This window comes from Scyliorhinus torazame, chromosome 8, assembly GCF_047496885.1.
Source record: "Scyliorhinus torazame isolate Kashiwa2021f chromosome 8, sScyTor2.1, whole genome shotgun sequence".
NCBI lineage: Eukaryota > Metazoa > Chordata > Chondrichthyes > Carcharhiniformes > Scyliorhinidae > Scyliorhinus > Scyliorhinus torazame.
Window position 1 is genome coordinate 239,193,661 of NC_092714.1, and position 19,179 is coordinate 239,212,839.

Below are 19,179 nucleotides of genomic sequence, written 5' to 3' on the forward strand. Positions count from 1 at the left end.
GGGTTTCCTGGCGGCATGGGGTGGTTACAATGGGAAATCCCATTGACAAGTGGCAGGAAAATAGAATCCCACCGCCAGCAATTGGCCGTGAGGGACCGGAGAATCCAGCTCGTTGTTTCTACGTGGCAGAAAACTTTGAATTTTAATAGCTATTTTATTTTTGTATGCTTGAATCAAAGAAACAGTTATATGTTCGACTTTGGTTAAAATGGGTGCAATCTATTTATTCATTCAGTGTTTAACCCATATGGCAATCAGCTGTAGAGAGCTGTGCACAGTAGGTCCTGTGAAATGAAAATAATTTACTCTATTACAAATATAAAGCATAAGGAAGTAATATTTTGATATTCGTGATAAAAGAACTAGTTTGTTTTGATGGAGCTGAACAGGAAAATCAGACTAAGTCTCTGAACAGAAATCGTATTTTGAGGTCCTACTTTTATTTATCGTGCCAAAGTTCTGCCAATCCTCTCCCGAAATTTTGGGCCATTGAGAACAATTGTACAGGCTCAGCTGAGATGAACTAATTAACCATGTGAGGGGTCAGAAATTGAACCAAGAGTGCTCATGTGCATATTATGCAGCCACCATGGAAGCTGCCAAAGCTGTTCTTTTCAATATTTTCCAGTTTCTTTTAGTACAATTGACTTTTTGTCTTGAGCACAAATGTTTTTGAATTTAGAGGTTTTGCTATGTGATGAGTAAGAAAGGCATTAATATTTTTCATTAAAATGGCAGATATTGGAATTGCCTGTAAGTTTGTTACTAATATTACACAGTACTATTTCAATGCCATAGTAGTGGTTTTCTGAATACTGCTCAACTTTGACCTAGCTTGTATTCGGATTTTGTGATAACAGTGAATATTAAAGTTCATTTAAAGTTCTATGGACTCTGTTTTCAGTGGCAAGCATGGACCATAAAATAATTCATCCTGATTTTATACTTTTTAATGATACAGCTCCCCATTTTTGGCACTGAAACATTATTTTAAGATTATTTTCCGACATTGATCTGTCACTCTTAAACTTGGGCACTTTGAATGAAAGCAGGTTATTCAAATTGGCCAGCAGTTTAGCAAGACTCTTCAAAAACAGCTAAATTATGCATGTAATGCAAGACATTCTGCACCATCTAAAAAAATTTTAACAGAGAACAAACATTGAGGGTAGGATTTATGTCCATAATATGAAAAACATTTAACATTTTTAAATAAACAACACTATTTTAAGAATACTGGGTCTCCTGTGGTGTTGCTTGCAGCAAACTGTACAATACTGTTGTAAAAAAAAGACAACTGCTACACCCACAATGTGTTCTTCTGCTCAGGTCCCTTTGATCATTAAGTAAACATAAGACAATGTGACATCTGACAGTGTCACTTGTATTTAATTTAGTAAAAGGTTCCAAGTACTTCACAGGGAGCATCATGGGACATGATGTGACATTAAGTCACATAAGGAGATATTAAGCCAGGTGACTAAACCCTTGGTTGAAGAGGCAGGATTTAAGGAGCATTTTAAAGGAGGAGAGGAGGTAGGCAAGGTTTTGGGAGGAAATTCCAAAATATAGGGCCCAGAATGCTAAAGGCACGCCACTGAGAGTGGGGCAAAATAAATCTGTGATGCACAAGAGGCCAGAGGTAGTGTTCTCTGAAGGTTTCTCAGGCTATAGGAGGTTACAGAGATAGGATGAGATTTTAACTCAACTAAGAGAATGTAATATTTAAGGCATTGTCAGATAAGGTGTTAATATAGCTCAGTGAGCATGCAGTTGATGGCTGAACGGAATTTGCTGAGAGCTGGGATACAAGCAGCAGAGCTCAAGTTTATGGAGAATCAAAGAGCACTGAAGAGTTGAAACTGCGAGGTTAACAAAAGGCATAAATAAAGGATTTCAGCAACAGACCAAACAACAAGCGTGAACATAAAGTGTTACGCTTTGTGTACATTAATTGAATTGCAACAGCATTTATTTGCAGCTTACATAGCTCAGAAGTAGCCACTTCTCTTTGCTGCTGATCATTACACTGCAAAAATGTCAATCCGTTTGCTCCTTCAAAGATGAACAAACTGCCACAAAACAAAGTGCCAGTCATGGCATCGAAGATTTGTGCGCAGGTCCTCATCGCCCAAAAGGGCAGAATGAAGGCAAACGAGAATCCAATAATAAAAGGATGCATTGCAGAGCTCCAATTCCCAGTTGCCATTGAGAAACATCCAAGTGGTCCTACTGCTGTCACCTGTTAATATCCCTGAAACACCCATCTTGGCGTCCAGCAGTAAAACCTCTGCTGAGTTGTAGACCTTTCAGAGAAATACCAGCCTCTCCCGCTCTGTCAACAGGGAATCTATTCCTCTGGTGTCGGGGGGGGGGGGGACAATGTCGAGCTTCTGGCTGCATCTACATTTGGTACAAGTGGGGATTAAGTGGACACCTTGCTGCACAAAGCTATACACACCTGGAGCTGGGTAAACCGCCCATTAAACCCACTGCACAGCAGTAATCTATACAACCTCGAGTTTATTCGACAACCTGGAGTTGGGTTCATTTCTCAATTCCCACCCAGTCGAGGCACACCCACGAAACGTGGATGAAAAGCCACAGCAACAAAAGCAGATTCCCTCACAGACATTAAAATCGTGTTTTTTTTTTAAAAGCAGCAATAATGGAAGCAACCTCGCCCACCTTCAGATAGTCGTTTTCCGAGCGAAGCTCCTCTATTTCTTTCAAGAATTCCTCCTGGATGCTGTCGACGAATTCCTCGCTGAAGTCGGAGAAGGCCAGCGAGTTGCTGACGTGAAGCCGGCTGTCCAGCGACGGGGACTTGGCGCCCGACGCCGCGTCCGACTGCCCGCTGGCCGAGGCCAGGGAGGCGTCCTCGGCGGGCCAGGTGCCCTCGTCCAGGGCGCCGGGGGGCGTGGGGCAGCCGTGGCGGGGGAGCTGGCTGGGCCCGGGCCCGCCGGGCTCGGAGAGCGGCTCGGACGGGCAGTCGGACAGCTCGGAGCTGCTGTCCGTGGCGCTGGCGGGCGACAACTTGCCCGGGCCGCTCCCGCCGCCGCCGCGCTGCCCCTTCCTCTTGCCCGCAGCGCTGCCCCTCAGGCCGCCGGCTCCCCGCTCCGGCTTCTTGCTCACTCGGGAAGGCGATGAGGCCGCCGCCTTGCCCGCCGGCATCTTCCCCGGCTTGCTGTCCTTGAGAGCCGGGCTGTGGCGGGACAGCCGGCACTGGGCCAGCCCCGGCTTGGAGCCCGGGTTACATTTGGATTTGGCCACCGACCAGCCCCGGATCGCCTTGGGTCTGGCCGGAGAGGGGGCTCGGTGCAGCCGCTTCTTCTCCACTTGCTGCTGCTGGACCTCCGGAGCTCCGTTCACCGCCTCCATCCCTCAGCCATAGACCTCGGCGGACGGGCGGTTCTTTTTGTTGTCCTGTTGTTGTTGTTTAGGAAGAAACAAGACACAGCCGCCCTTCTCTCAGCCACAATGTCCAACTCAGCCCATCATCGGCGCCGACGTCCTGGGCTCGCACCCTGATCCATTCAAAGGCTCGATCACAAATACCAAAACAAACCCCCGTGTGGCCGGGCGCCTCGCTTCCTCTTGTTATTTTTTTTCCCCCGCCCTGAACCATAAGCGTGTGTAGAATCTCTCTGAGACACCCTCTGCCTGTTCAATGCGCCATTCTGCTGCTGGTAAATAGCATCATGCACCGCCCAGAGCTCCTGATCCAGTGACGCATGCTGCTGCCCACTCAGAGCCAACTTGCTCCCCCCTTGCATCAGACGTCCTCCCTGGAATTGCTGCTGCCCAGCCCCAGACACACACAGCCAGCCCCCCCCCAGACACACACACACAGGCCCCCCCCCCCCCCGACACACACAGCCCCCGCCCCCCCCCCCCCCGACACACACAGCCCCCGCCCCCCCTCCCCCACAGGCGCACACAGAGCCAGCCCCCCCCCCCCCCCACAGACACTCACAGCCAGACTCCCACACACACTGCCAACCCCAGACACACAGCCAGCCCCAGACACACACGCAGACACCCCCACAGCCCCCCCCACACACACACACAGCCAGACCCCCCCCCCCACAGACACACACAGAATCAGACCCCCCCACAGACACACACTGCCAGACCCCCCCCCACACACACACAGCCAGACCCCCCCCCACAGACACACACAGTCAGACCCCCTCCCCCCCCCACAGACACACACTGCCAGACCCCCACACACTGCCAGCCCCAGACACACAGCCAGCCCAAGACACACACGCAGACACCCCCCCCCAGCCCCCCTCCCCCCACACACACACTGCCAGCCCCAGCCCCAAACACTGCTAGCCCCAGACACACACACACAGCCAGCCCCAGACACACACACACACACACACAGAGCCAGCCCCAGACACACACACAGAGCCAGCCCCAGCTCCACACACAGCCAGCCTCAGCCCCACCCATAGCCAGCCCCAGACCCACCCACACACAGCCAGCCACACACACACAGCCAGACCCACACGCAGCCAGCACCAGCCCCCAGCCCCACACACGGCCAGCCCCAGACCCACACACAGCCAGCCCCAGATACACACACACACTGCCAGCCCCAGCCCCAAACACTGCCAGCCCCAGACACACACACACACAGCCAGCCCCAGACACACACAGACACACACACAGAGCCAGCCCCAGCCCCACACACAGCCAGTCCCAGCCCCACCCATGGCCAGCCCCAGCCCCACCCACACACAGCCAGCCACACACACACAGCCAGACCCACACACAGCCAGCACAAGCCCCCAGCCCCACACACGGCCAGCCCCAGACCCACACACAGCCAGCCCCAGATACACACACACACTGCCAGCCCCAGACACACACACACAGCTAGCCCCAGCCCCACACACTGCCAGCCCCAGACCCACACACACCCAGCTCCAGACACAGCCAGCCCCACACACAGCCAGCCCCCCACACAGACATGCACACAGCCAGCCCCAGCCCCCCTCCCACACACAACCAGCTCCACACACCAACACACAGCCAGCCCCACACACACACACAACCAGCCTCACACACACACACAGCCAGCCCCAGAACCCACCCCCACACACACAGCCAGCCCCACACACAGACACACACAGCCAGCCTCCCCCCCACACACACACAGCCCCCCCCCCCACACACACACACAGCCAGCCCCAGCCCCACACACACAGCCAGTGTGTGAATCGCCTTTCATATAATAATGCTCTTCCTTTCATCACAGCCATCTCTTTGTGCATCTCTTCAATTCAGATGGGCGACATTACACGCCAACTTTTTATTAATTTCATTTCTTGTGTTGGAAAAAAAACAAATGCCATAAAAGCATTTTCCCCCCCCGTTGAACCTTTACGCACTAACGTGCGTTTTCTTTTATTCGTCTGCTGCGAATTCGCAACTTTCCCCTGTTCTCCCCAAAACCCCCCCCATCTCCGCCCCCCCCCCCCCCCCGCCCCCATCGTGTTTTTTAAAATGAAAATTCTATTCAGTCAGGCACCTACTATAATTAAGGTTATTTTCAGGATGAGGTGAGATGCACACACAAATGCAAGTCGTATCCTTACTCCATAATCCTTATTTTCAGACTAAGTGGGTATTTCTGAAAATACAAGAGATTCAATGGATTTGGTGCCAAATCCCCTCCTCCAGGGAATTAGTGACTTGTGATGTGTTATGGCTCCAGAAGCAACAGTGGATTCCTGGTATCCTGTCCATTTGGTAATTTTTCATGTGCCTTTGTTACCTTGGGCCATAGACTGGCTAACTTACAGGGTCCATTGCCATCTGAACAAAAAAAAAATTACCAAGTACTCCCCAAGAGGCTGGTGCCCATATACAAACGTTAAAATCAAGGGGCGGATTCTCCAGTCCCCCAACTGCGTTTCTCGGTGGCGCGGCATTTGCTGGTGGCGAGATTCTATCTTCCTGCCGCTTTTCAATGGGATTTCCGATTAAAACCACCCTGCAACGCTGGGAAACCCTCGGGCAAGGATGCACTGCTGGTGGGAAAATTCCAGCCAAGATAAGGTTGTATATGTTAACAAAGCATAGTATGTCCAGAAGCTTCTATTGGCTGCAGAAAGCTTCAAGTGGACCAATGGTCACCCTTTCATCCTTTTCCAAGCTCAAGCTGTCATGATATTCAGATAAACATCATGGTGCAAACACACATACACACTGATGGACAGATCAACAGACCAATCAATACACACAGAACATCACAGCCAATCACAGGCAAGAGCATACACACTATAAAACGGGGAACACGACACTTCCCGCTCATGCCAGCAGGAGACAGCTCAGGGCACAGAGCTCACAGCAAGCCACTCAGACATTCACCATGTGCTGAGTGCTTCTCCAAGATAGTGTTAGGGCTAGGTCCACAGGTTAGAGGGTAATGAACGAACCACAGTAACCAGTTTACAGTTGTTAATATTGTTAGTAATAAAACTGCGTTGTACCATCTGCAACCGTGTTGGTTCGTCTATGTAGCAGAGCACCCAACACGACACAAGCCTGCATGCGGAGGCCTCGGAAGAGCCACAAGCAATAAGATTTTATCTATCGTGGCTCTGTGGCCATTTTTGTTATATATGTGGGTTGTTGTTTTGTTGCATGATCACTTTAAGAGTTTAGTCTTGTGATAGTATGTGACATTATCGGCTGTTTTGTGAGCGTTTGCCTTTAGCCTAATTTAAGCCTTTGTACAGTTCACAGCCATCTAATAAACCTCTGCTGTGTATTGCGTTCAACCCACGTACTTCAGCATTACATTCTTTTATCCTGCAAGTACAATACACAACAATCTTTTTGCGTGTATACCTTGACTACAAATTACTTACCGACTGAGAGTAACACATCAGTCAGATTTGATTCTATGCTCTGGGGTCAAGCACTCTGTTTTTCGATGCTTAATAACAGATGTTCTTCTTGACTTTACTTTTTCCAGATTATTTGTACAACAGACATTATTCCAACTTTAGAATGTAACCATCAGATACTTTGCAGATTTCTCGGGAGTTAATGCAATGTTGTGCTGCAGTTACATAAAACTGTAGGTTGTGGGCTCATACCAGTGGTTTCTCGCATGAGGGCAATTATGATCTATTATACCATTAAGGAAGAATGTAAAGAAAATTGTGAGCTGAATCTATTGCATACTTTCTAATGACAATGTTTTCCAGATAACTGTCAATAAATATTTACGGTAGCCTTTAAATAATTTGGTCTCTGATCATCTTTCCTTGCCTGTGGAAATGTATCTCTCTGACTTGGAAATATATCGCCTTTCCTTCACTGTAGTTGGGTCAAAATCCAGGAACTCCCTCCCCAATAGCACTGTAGGTTTATCTCCACTACATGGAATGCAGCGGTTCACCACCACCTTCTCAAGGTAATTAGGGATGGGCAATAACATTCTGGCCTAGTCAGCAACGCGCACATCCTGTGAAAGAATAAATTAAATTAATCTCCCAAAAGCTTTACCACCCCTGAAGTGAGATCAGTAATTCATTGTGTGATGTGTGATCTACCCCTAAAACATTCCGTTTTAAGAAATTTCCCTTTTCCATAACTTATTGTAAGTGCAACGTATTTATATTTTAAAATGTCCATATGTTTGACCGTTGAATTAAATAATGCTGTATAGTTGATTAATAAAGTGATGCTTTATTGTTATTTTGTCCTTTTTACTTTGCACAGTACAGTATATTTCTCTGAAATAAACTAAATCTTTGCCCTCCAGCAAATGCTGACTTGACACTCCTTAAATTTCCCAGGGTAGAGGGGTCAATTACTAGGGGCCATAGGTTTAAGGTGCGAGGGGCAAGGTTTAGAGGAGATGTACGAGGCAAGTTTTTTACACAGAGGGTAGTGGGTGCTTGGAACTCGCTGCTGGAGGAGGTGGTGGAAGCAGGGGCGATAGTGACGTTTAAGGGGCATCTTGACAAATACATGAATAGGATGGGAATAGAGGGATACGGACCCAGGAAGTGTAGAAGATTTTAGTTTAGACGGGCAGCATGGTCGGCACAGGCTTGGATGGCCGAAGGGCCTGTTCCTGTGCTGTACCTTTCTTTGTCTTCTTTGTCTTTAAATGAACTGATGTCCCAGTTATTAGCAATTGTTTATATCTGATAATATATGGAGCCTTCAGACCAACTAATTACCATCATGTTAATTATGAACTATTCATGAGTTCAATGACATGACTAAAGTGAATTTTTTGTCCAAATTAAATATAGCATGATTATGCAAATTTTGTTAAGTAAAGCATTCCTTTTTTTTTCATTTTTTAAGGAATGTTCATTACATTGCTTATTTCAGATGTTGATGATGGGAATCAGTTATTTTAAGAGTTGAGGCACTTTTATTCTTTCACGTGATGTGAGCAGTGCGGCAAGGGCATCACTAACTACCCTTGAGAAGGTGATGCTAAGCCGCCGCCTTGAACCACAACAGTCCATGTGGTGCGGATACACTTACGGTGCTGTAAGGAAGAGAATTCCAGGCTGGTCTGTGGCTTGGGCAGGGGGTGGTGTTCCTATGTGCCTGCTGTCCTTGTAGGTTCTGGAGGTTGCAGGTTTGGAAGGTGCTGTCATAGAAGATTTGACGTGTTGCTACAGTGCATCTTCTATTCAGCGTGCACTGCTGCCACTGCGCATCGGTGGTGGAGGGGGTGGATGTTTAAGTTGGTGGATGGGGTACCGACCAAGCTGCTTTTGTCAAGCTCCGTGACTTGTGGAGAGAAAATTAGAGAAAGGTGCAAGTTCATGGCTGGGACTGGGGAACCTTTAAGGAAGGTTGACCTGGTGAGCTAGTGGTGGGGAGGCACATAATTGGTAGGTCTTAATTTTTTTAAAGTATATTTTTTAATGTTTTATATTTTAAAGAATAACGCAACAAAATTACAAAATAATACAATGCAATAAGCAAGGGTCAAAGAAACAAAACGGCTCAACATACCTGAGTACAGAGAGAGACAGGGGAACAACATCACAATGGGCTCGATACAATTATTAAACATAGCTAGGTACCTGTAGAGCACCACGTGAGACTGAGGGAGAAACAGGATGAGGCCATGAAAACCATGATAAAAATGGTGCCCGCCATCCCACGTTGCATCAGCCCGCAATTACTATGAGAAATCAGGATACATTTCTGTGCCATGTTCGGCTGCGCACCAACATACATCTCCCTCAATTCTAGCAGCACAAAAGGCATTAACAACTCACTACAGCCTCATCTCCTCCGATACCAAACCCATCAGCACTCATATGGGAGCCAAGCATGGGATCTTCATACTTATCCTTACAAAATTAAAGGAAATGCACAAAAAGACCCAGTTCTGATGGGAGTTACATACATACCACACAACCCAACTGTTCTAACGCACATGAGAACTACGGGGTTGGAGCAATCAGTCTCCCCATGAGTCTTGCCGAATACGAGCTCACCCGCTAATGGGGCGAGGAGCCCGAGGTCAATCATGGTTGAGATCTGTATAAAGTCAGCCAGGTATGGAACTGATAGAGCAGACCCAGCTGGGATATGATGTGTATTAAAAATATAATTGCTTTTCCATAAACCAAGTTTTATTTTGACCAACTCTGGTCCGACGCGTTTGTGGCCTTCAAAACTGGCAACGAGGATAAAACTGGATTACTGTTGACGCTGCTACACAGTCAGGTGAACCACCTCCTTCCCTCTGCTGGACTGAGATTGGAGAATTTTTTTTTTACAAAATGCCTTTGTTCGGAAGATTGACATGTTTGAAGCAAGCTTGGACACAGTATGCAGAATGCATGTGTTCCTTTTTCTGGCGATCACTCATAGATGTTGATTGCCAGGTAGTAATATTGCTGTCTGCCTGCGGAACCCATACTTATGGAGTGATAAAAAGATTTACATATCCTGCAGTTCCGGACACTGAAACTTTTGAGCTATTGGTGACCCTAGTGGTGCAACACTTCAACCCTAAACCATCCGTTATAGTACAGAGATACCATTTTAACATGGCAGAGAGGGTCCCTGGAGAGTGTGTAAGTTTCTGATGAGGTTGCGAAAACTAGCCGAATATTGTGAATATGGAACTTCCCTTTCCGAAATGCTGCGTGACCATTTGTTCTGCGGCGTAAACAACATGGCTACGCAAAGGGAGTTGCTAGCTGAACCGTCCCTAGATCTTCAACAGGCCTTGCAAATATAATTTTCCCTCGAAAGCACTGAGAGAGGAGTGCAAGAGACCCAGGGGATGGAAGCAAATACCCTAGTGTGTGCCCCCTACCGGCAAGTGCCCCGTCTCCCTAGGACTGACACCCTGTCCTGGATCAAGTAACCTAGGGGACAGGTTCGTTGGTCAAGGACGAAGTCATCCTGACAGGATACCTCCCTGGAATCTGTAAAGGGAGAGCACGGGTGTTGTGGGGCATGTGGACGCAGGAGCCAAAGGGAATGTAAGGCAGAAGCCAGCCAGAGATCCCAGCAAGGCAGGCACCAATCAAGGGTTGACACGTTTCACCTGGACCTGCCAGAGGAAGCGTATATGCAGCTGAATTGCGTTACAGCACCCCGGGTATCTCCCATCAAAATAATTGTGCAGATTAATATACATCCATTAGGCATGGAACTAGATACCAGAGCTGTAGTTTCAGTTATTGGAAAACGGATGGTCGCCATGATAAAGACAGGGGTGCAGCAATTGAATTTGCAGGACACCGAGGCAAGATTAGCGACATACACAGGCGAACCATTTGCCATTGCAGGGACCACAATGACCCCAGTAGTTTACGGAGAACAATCAATGTGTCTCCCACATATCATAGTCAAGGGTCATGACCTCAGCCTGCTAGGCCGCGATTGGCTAAAGCACCTACACCTAGACTGGCAACAAATTTTTCAAATGAGATCTGGGGGCCAATATGAAGTGCTAGAAAAATATCCTGAGATTTTCCAACTTGGGCTGGGAAAAATAAAAGGGACCATGGCAAAAATTCAGGTCAACCCAGATGCACAAGGTATTTCAGGGCTCAGCCAGTCCGTTCTGCTTTGCTAGCAAACGTTAAGGCTGAACATGATCAGCTCAAAGGCCTTGGGATCATTAGGGCAGTATGTTTTGCTGATTGGGCAACACTGGTGGTTCCAGTGCTCAAACCAGATACGACAGTCAGATTGTGTGGGGCTATAAGTTGACAGTCAACAGAGCCTCCCAGCTGGATCGTTACCCAATGCTCCGCATTGAGGACCGATACACAAAACTAGCCGGTGGACACTCGTTTGTGAAGTTCGATATGACCCACACATATTTACAGTGAGAATTGGATCCAGCCTCATATTCATACATCACTATAAACACCAATAGAGGCCTATACGAGTACTCCAGCCTACCCTTTGGAGTGTCGTTGGCCTGTACCATTTTCCAGAGGGTAATAGAAAATAGACTGAGAGGATTGCCGCGAGTGGCAATGTATCTGGACAACGTGTTGGTCACACTGCCAACCGAACAGGAGCATTTAAGTAATTTGGGTGAGGTGCTGCATTGTTTCTCAGAGACGGGCGTAAGCCTGCAAAGAGAAAAATGTACTTTTCCACATGAGTGAAGGCAGACTTTGGGGTCTGCTATAGGATCACTCCGCATGCCGCAACCGGGGTATCACTGGCTGAATTGCTAATGAGCTGGAGGCTTCAAAACTGTCTTAGACTGGTTTTCCCTTATATTGGTGGGAAAGTACGCCACAGCCAGGAGCAGCAAGGGAGTTGCCCAGTTTGACGAAAAGCACCAAGACTATTTGTAACAGATGACGCAGTCTATGTTCGAAACTTTGCAGACGGTGCCCAGTGTATGTCCGAGACAATTATCCGCCAGACAGGGCCGGTATCTTATCACGTTCAGACACAAAGTCGCGTCATGAAAAAGTACCTTGATCATTTATAGTCAGTCTTGTAAAAAATATTCCTCAGGAGAGGAAAGTTACAGTCAGACCAAATCCGATGGCCATAGTGGCTGAAGCATGAACCCAAGTGAGTCAAGATGCTGAGATGAGAAAGTTTACAGATTCTGACATGGAAACACAGGTGTTGGAAGTCTCTGACACCTGTCAGAGGAGCAAGCAGTGCAGCAGCCTCCGAAGTGCATCCATCAGGATGTTCCAAATGGAAAAGGCATTCGCCGTCCAGATAAACGCTGCCAGATCCAGCCCCGCAAGTGCAGGAAGCACAGCCACGGGCGAAGCGTGTCCGTCACCCCCCTACTCCGCAGTCAGCAGAAGGTTCTGTGAAGGGGAGGTCGCGTCTCACTAACTTGATAGAGTTTTTCGAGGAGGTCACAAAGATGATTGATGCAGGTAGGGCAGTGGATGTTGTCTATTTGGACTTCAGTAAAGCCGTTGACAAGGTCCCTCATGGCAGACTGGTACAAAAGTTGAAGTCACACGGGATCAGGGGTGAGCTGGCAAGATGGATACAGAACTGGCTAGGTCATAGAAGGCAGAGAGTAGCAATGGAAGGGTGCTTTTCTGATTGGAGGGCTGTGACGAGTCGTGTTCCGCAGGGATCAGTGCTGGGACCTTTGCTGTTCGTAGTATATATAAATGACTTGGAGGAAAATGTAACAACTGGTCTGATTAGTATGTTTGCAGACGAAACAAAGGTTGGTGGAAGTGCAGATAGTGATGAAGACTGTCAGAGGGTACAGCAGGATTTAGATCGTTTGGAGACTTGGGCGGAGAGTTGGCAGATGGAGTTTAATCCGGACAAATGTGAGATAATGCATTTTGGAAGGTCTAATGCAGGTAGGAAATATACAGTGAATGGTAGAACCCTCAAGAGTATTGACAGTCAGAGAGATCTAGGTGTACAGGTCCACAGGTCATTGAAAGGGGCAACACAGGTGGAGAAGGTAGTCAAGAAGGTATGCGGCATGCTTGCCTTCATTGGCCGGGGCATTGAGTATAAGAATTGGCAAGTCATGTTGCAGCTGTATAAAACCTTAGTTAGGTCACACTTGGAGTATCGTGTTCAATTCTGGTTGCCACACTACCAGAAGGATGTGGAGGCTTTAGAGAGGGTGCAGAAGAGATTTATCAGGATGTTGCCTGGTATGGAGAGCATTAACTATGAGGAGAGGTTGAATAAACTTGGTTTGTTCTCACTGGAATGACGGAGGTTGAGGGGCGACCTGATAGAGGTCTACAAAATTATGAGGGGCATAGACAGAGTGGATAATCAGAGGCTTTTTCCCAGGGTAGAGGGGTCAATTACTGGGGGGCATAGGTTTAAGGTGCAAGGGGCAAGGTTGAGAGGAGATGTACGAGGCAAGATTTTTACACAGAGGGTAGTGGGTGCCTGGAACTCGCTGCCGGAGGAGGTGGTGGAAGCAGGGACGATAGTGACGTTTAAGGGGCATCTTGACACATACATGGATAGGATGGGAATAGAGGGATACGGACCCCGGAAGTGCAGAAGATTTTAGATTAGACGGGCAGCATGGTCGGCACATGCTTGGAGTGCCGAAGGGCCTGTTCCTGTGCTGTATTTTTCTTTGTTCTTTCTTTGTTCTTTGTTCTTCGGATCTTGGCGGGGGGGGGGGGGGGGGGGGGGGGGGGGATGTTCTAACCCGCACGAGACCTATGGGGTTGGAGCAATCAGTGTCCCCATAAGTCTCGCTGAATACAAGCTCCCCCCACTAAGGGAGCCCGAGTCAATCATGATTAAGATCTGTATAATGTCAGCCAGGTATGGAACCGACGGAGCAGACCTGGCTGGGATCTGATGTATGTTGTCAATATAATTGCTTTGCAATTAACCAAGTTTTCTTTTTACCCACTTGTTTGGGACTGATTTGTGGCCTACAAAAGCAACTTAACCCCAAACTAAAGTCCAGTGCAAAACTAACATCATTACCAACTACGATGCAGAGTGGACCAGAAGCAACTTGTCTGGGTTATGATCAATCCTTCAGAATCAATCAGGAAGAGAAGGAAAATCTCGAACTTTAAAAAATATTAATTCAGGGGATGTGGGCGTCACCAGCTGGGCCAGCATTTGTTGCCCATCTCTAATTGCCCTGAAGCGTAGCAGATTCCGTTCCCTAAAGGACATTAGTGAACCAGATGGGTTTTTAATGATAATCGATAATGGCTTTATGGTCATCATTAGATTTTTATTTCCAGATTCTTATTGAATTCAAATTTCACCATCTGCCGTGGTGGGATTTGAACCCGGATTCCCAGAGCATTACCCTTGGTCTCTGGATTACTAGTCCAGTGACAATACCACTGCACCACTGCCTCCCCATAAACTACCAGAACTAATCCACAGAATAAAAGGGGATCAGGACCCAATCCAGGCTCTGTATTACCCTGGTGCCCGCCGAGCAGCCGCCAATGAAGAAGGGAACAGGTCGCTCAATCAACTAAAAGGGTGTCCCACCCCCAAGGGAAAAACATAGAATGAGCCTCAGCCCCAGGCCTCTGTGCACTGAAGAAGCAAAACCCAACTTCCCAAGATGCCCCCAACAAACACCCTCAAAAAGCGGCACCCCAAGCCCCCAGAGGCAACCGGATACTAACACTTGTTGGACCAGGCCTATCCAAATACATCCCGACACACAGGAAACTATAACCCCAGGGCCTCCAGCACACCCCAAAACCAACACCGCAGCCGAACCCATAACCCAGACATCGAAAAATATGCTGATGCGATTCGGTAAAGAAGAGTGGAAGGAGACTTACGTGGAGAGTGAAGATGGGCATGGAGCCCATCTGAGTGGTCTGTTTCTGTGCTTTAAATATTGTGCAATGCTATGTAATAGAAAAAATAGTAGGCTCCTGCATCTTCTGTTGAATTTTCAAGGTAAGATAAGAACACAAGAACATAAATAATAGGACAGTAAGAAGTCTTAAATACTAGGTTAAAGTCCAACAGGTTTGTTTCAAATCACTAGCTTTCGGAGCACTGCTCCTTCCTCAGGTGAATGAAGAGGTAGGTTCCAGAAACATATATAGACAAAGTCAAAGATGGAAGACGATATGTGAATACGAGTCTTTGCAGGTAATTAAGTCTTTATAGGTCCAGATGGAGCAGGTTAAAGAGGTGTGAATTGTCTCAAGCCCAGTCCGGCATCTCCACATCATAAATAATAGGAGCAGGCATTGGTCATTTAGGACTTCAAACCTGCCCTGCTGAACTGATTGTGGCCTGAATTCTCCCCGTGTCTGCGTGGGTCTCATCCACACAACCCAAAGATGTGCACGGTAGGTGGATTGGCCACGCTAAATTGCTCCTTCATTGGAAAAAAAAGAATTGGGTACTCTAAATTAAAAAAAAAAAATTCCATCTACATTTTAAAGAAATAACAGCCTACAGTTGAAAGAAAATCTGTGCTTGAAACTTCAATATGTGTCATTTCCCTGAGCCTGGGGGCATTTAATTATAGCATTTCAGCTGTTTGACTACTTCTGCAACCTATCATTATCACAGTTTGGGGCTTGTAAGTAACACAGCTCCAAGTGGTGACAAATGGATTCCCAGTCATTGATGAGTAGTTATAAATAAAAATTATGTTTTTTAAATAATGGATTAAGTACTTTGAGGTATTTAAATATATTGAATGGTACTTATCAATTAGATTTTTTTTTAATACAGTGAAGTCTGTAATGGATTCTTTGAACTTTATTTCATCTCAACATGGCCCCTGAGACCTGTGCATGGTGGATCTGGGTGAGTTGGCATGGAGGGTGTAAAGACAAAGGATGGGATCATAGATTGGCATGTGTTGATACTAACTCGCTACTTAGGGTATAAGGAGCCATTGAGGTGAGTACAGGGTCATAGGTTGGTATGAAAGGTAAGAGGAGCCAATGAGGGATGGTCGGGGGGGCATGAGCTGGCATGGATCAGAGATGGGGAGTGTGTGGGGAGGATGAGAAGTGATGAAGGGGAGGGTTAGAAGAACGTTTTAAAAATTATAACCAAAATGATGTCCCTGAGCACAAAAGTGGTCTTTTTAAACAGCCCAGCTCAGCACCCAACAGCCCCTGTAGCTACCTTCACTCTGTTTCTGGAGGTCGGGAAATCCTGCTTAGCCCCAGGCTCCGGAACAAAACTCCAAACATTCTGGACATTTTCTTCTGAGTCGGGTGTGGGGAGTTGGGAATTTTCCATTCTGCTGGGACCTTTCCAGAATTTAGGACATTTTGAAAGATTACAAGCCATGTATCCGTTACCTCCTCAGCCACTTCTTCAAAGACCATAAGATGCAAGTCATCAGGTTCAGGGGACCTGTCAGTCTTTAATCCCATTTGTTTTCCTCGTATTTTTCCTTGAGTGATGGGGATTGTTTTAAGTTCTCCCTCCCTTTTGCCCCTTGATTTTCTACTATTATCAGAATTTTTTTGTATGTAGGCAGGTAGGCCTTTTCGATTTGCTCAATTTATAGTTTTGGTTTATTCTTCAGTTGTGCATTGAAAGCAGAGGTATGCATTTTTGTATCTTTTACATTATCAACGTATTACCTTTGGCTGTGCTGGGAGGAATGAGTTATCTTGATTCATTGGCACAAAATATTCACTTTTACCCAGGACATTTGGGCTGCCACTAGATTTGCCAGCTCACTTTCTTTCTGGCAAATAAAAGTGACGAGCACTGTGGGAATGTGGCCAAGTGTAGATGTGTTGGGTTCTAATAACTGGTGACCAAGAACAATAGTTTATTCACTGGAGAAACTCTACATGCTTGTAGTCTGCCTTTGCCCTGGGGAGAACCCCCACACTCCCATCACGTGACTCTTTAAGGAACTGTATCATCACATCATCACATGACCACCCTGTCTACATCTTCCTGGTTTAAGTTGGCACAGCTGGTGGTACTGCGATGTAACAGTGCGCGAACAGTAACTGTGCAAACCATTTTAAAACATTCCAATTGAACAAGCTAACAATACGTAACTATTTCTATAGGGTGAAACATAAATGAAGTTGTTGCAGCGTCTGCATAGCCCATCGCATCTCCTTCCCCCCTCCTTTTTGTTGTGTAATGAAGAATGATGAAGGTCGGTTGCAGACTAATTTGTTACATAGCCCTTGTGATTGGCTTGGTCATACACTCTGAGTGTGATTGTGTCAATGAACTGTCTTGGGATGATGTCCTCAGTGTGGATGACTTGTGGGTGATCTATCAGTTAACCAAGTGGGTGCAGGGCTCGCTGCCTAGGCCTCTGGGGGAGCCTCTATGTCCACTGGTATAGGACGCTCGTGTTGAAGGCTGGATGGCTAGAGCTCTGTGATATCTGTTGGTGCTGGTTCTGATACCTTTAGTAGATAGTAGTAGTTTTGTATATAGTGGGCACTGTCTGAGGCTAGCACCTAACTGTTCGGTTGTAGGGCAGGCTATGTACCACTGCCAACCTGTCATGGCTGCGTACTGCCTGCATCATGACTTCTTGACCAGCTGTTAGAGGGCCAGTCTTTGGGCATGGCAATCATAGTGCACATTGCCTCTTAATTAGTGTTCTATGAAGTTGTTGATTTTGAGGTTCGGCTGCAGTCGAGCCTTGGCATTTGGAATTGTGGTCCTGGTGTGTCTGAAGAATAGTCACTGTGCTGATGAGGGCAGATCCCGTGTGGCATATTTCACAGAACTGAGGAGTGCAGCATGGTAACCTGTGTTATCTCGGGCTCACTTTTCTAGAAGATGTTTAGCTGACTGCACCACCCGTTCCACCAGGCCATTGGATTCTGGGTATAGGGGGTTGCTCATGATATGTTCAAAGTCCCATGTGTGTGCAAAGTTGCAAAATTCAATGGAGATTAATTGGCGAGCGTTATCTTTCATGAGTTTCTGTGGGATGCCACATGTGGCTAAGTGTCTCTTAAGATTGATGACTGCTATTTTACTCATCACGTTTGGTAGGTAGTTGAGTTCACACCACCCAGAATTAAAATCAGCGAAAACTAGGTGTTGTTCACTATTCCATTCGAAGATGTCAGCTGCTGTGAATTACCATGGGAGGTCTAGGACCTCATGTAGGTGCAGTGGTTCTTTTGTTTGATGCAGGTTGAGTGCAGTGCATGGTGCACATCTAGAGTTTTCGCTCTCCCTGTCTGCGTACATAGACGACCAGTATAATGATCTCTGGGCCCTGTATCTGGTTGCCTCCAAACCAAGGAAACTCCTTGTGAAGTTCCTGGTGTAGTACCTCTGAAGAGAAGTAAGGATGATGAATCGCCGGCCATGAAGTGGCCAGTCCATCCTGTGTGGTCAGAAATCTCTGATAGCAAGGACTGTGCCCTTGAGGACTAAGGCCAACCCCTCATGATGTTGTGCAGTTGGCCGCAAGCAATGTCCGCCTGGAAGATGTCAGCTGCTGTGAATTACCGTGGGGAGTCTGGGACCTCATGTAAGTGCAGCTGTTCTTTATGGGGTGGGAGCAGAGGTTTCTCACATACTGTCCAACAGTGAAGATAAACCAATAGTGTTTGCATCCAGGTCGTTGAACAAAGAAGGAACGAATTATGCACAGGTAGAGAAGGAAGCTCTAGGCATCATTTTCAGATTCAAACACATTTACGAATATCTATATGGAAGGAAATTTACTTTACTGATTGAAAACAATATTTTTATTGTTTTTTGCATTTATTTGTAACAACATTACAAGGAAAAAGGAAACAATAAACAGGTATGAATACATAGGAAACATATATACATATATGAGGCATATATACATTGGGTTTCCAGTAACCGGTTACCACAACCGTACTGTTTTAACAATCTGCATGCTGCCACAGAGTGTTAAAACATACCAGGGGCATGTTTGAGGTCACCAAGGCCCACCCTGTTGTTGTGTTCCATGGCTGCACCCGTGGGATTTTCTTTCCCTCGATACCCGTTGGTTCCTCTGCCCTACTTCCCCTGAACTCTGGATGGTGTCTCCCCTCGCCACTTTTCCTAACCTCCCCTCTCTCTTTTCTTCTTTTTTTGTCTGTTTCGGACCACCCTCCACCTCTCTGCTACCCCCCTCCCTTATTGGTTGCTGGTTACAACCAGGTCCTCAAACAGGCTGGTACATTGCTTCCATGTGTTGCGGAAGCATTCCTCTGATCCTCCGATGGCGAATTTTATCTTTTCTAATTTGAGGAA

General features: G+C 47.0%; 1 protein-coding gene across 2 annotated transcripts in view; it reads right to left on the reverse strand.

Moving 5' to 3' along the window:
* The window catches only part of mtcl2 (microtubule crosslinking factor 2), a 130,993-nt gene extending 127,201 nt beyond the window's left edge, over window positions 1–3,792 (reverse strand). The window contains exon 1 of one of the 2 annotated variants that reach the window (XM_072515003.1): window positions 2,689–3,792. In XM_072515003.1, coding sequence (XP_072371104.1) covers window positions 2,689–3,381 — 693 coding nt within the window. In that variant the 5' untranslated portion in view covers window positions 3,382–3,792. The remainder of the gene's footprint in view (window positions 1–2,688) is intronic. The other variant, XM_072515002.1, reaches the window with a different exon arrangement.
* Window positions 3,793–19,179: the final 15,387 nt, after the last annotated feature.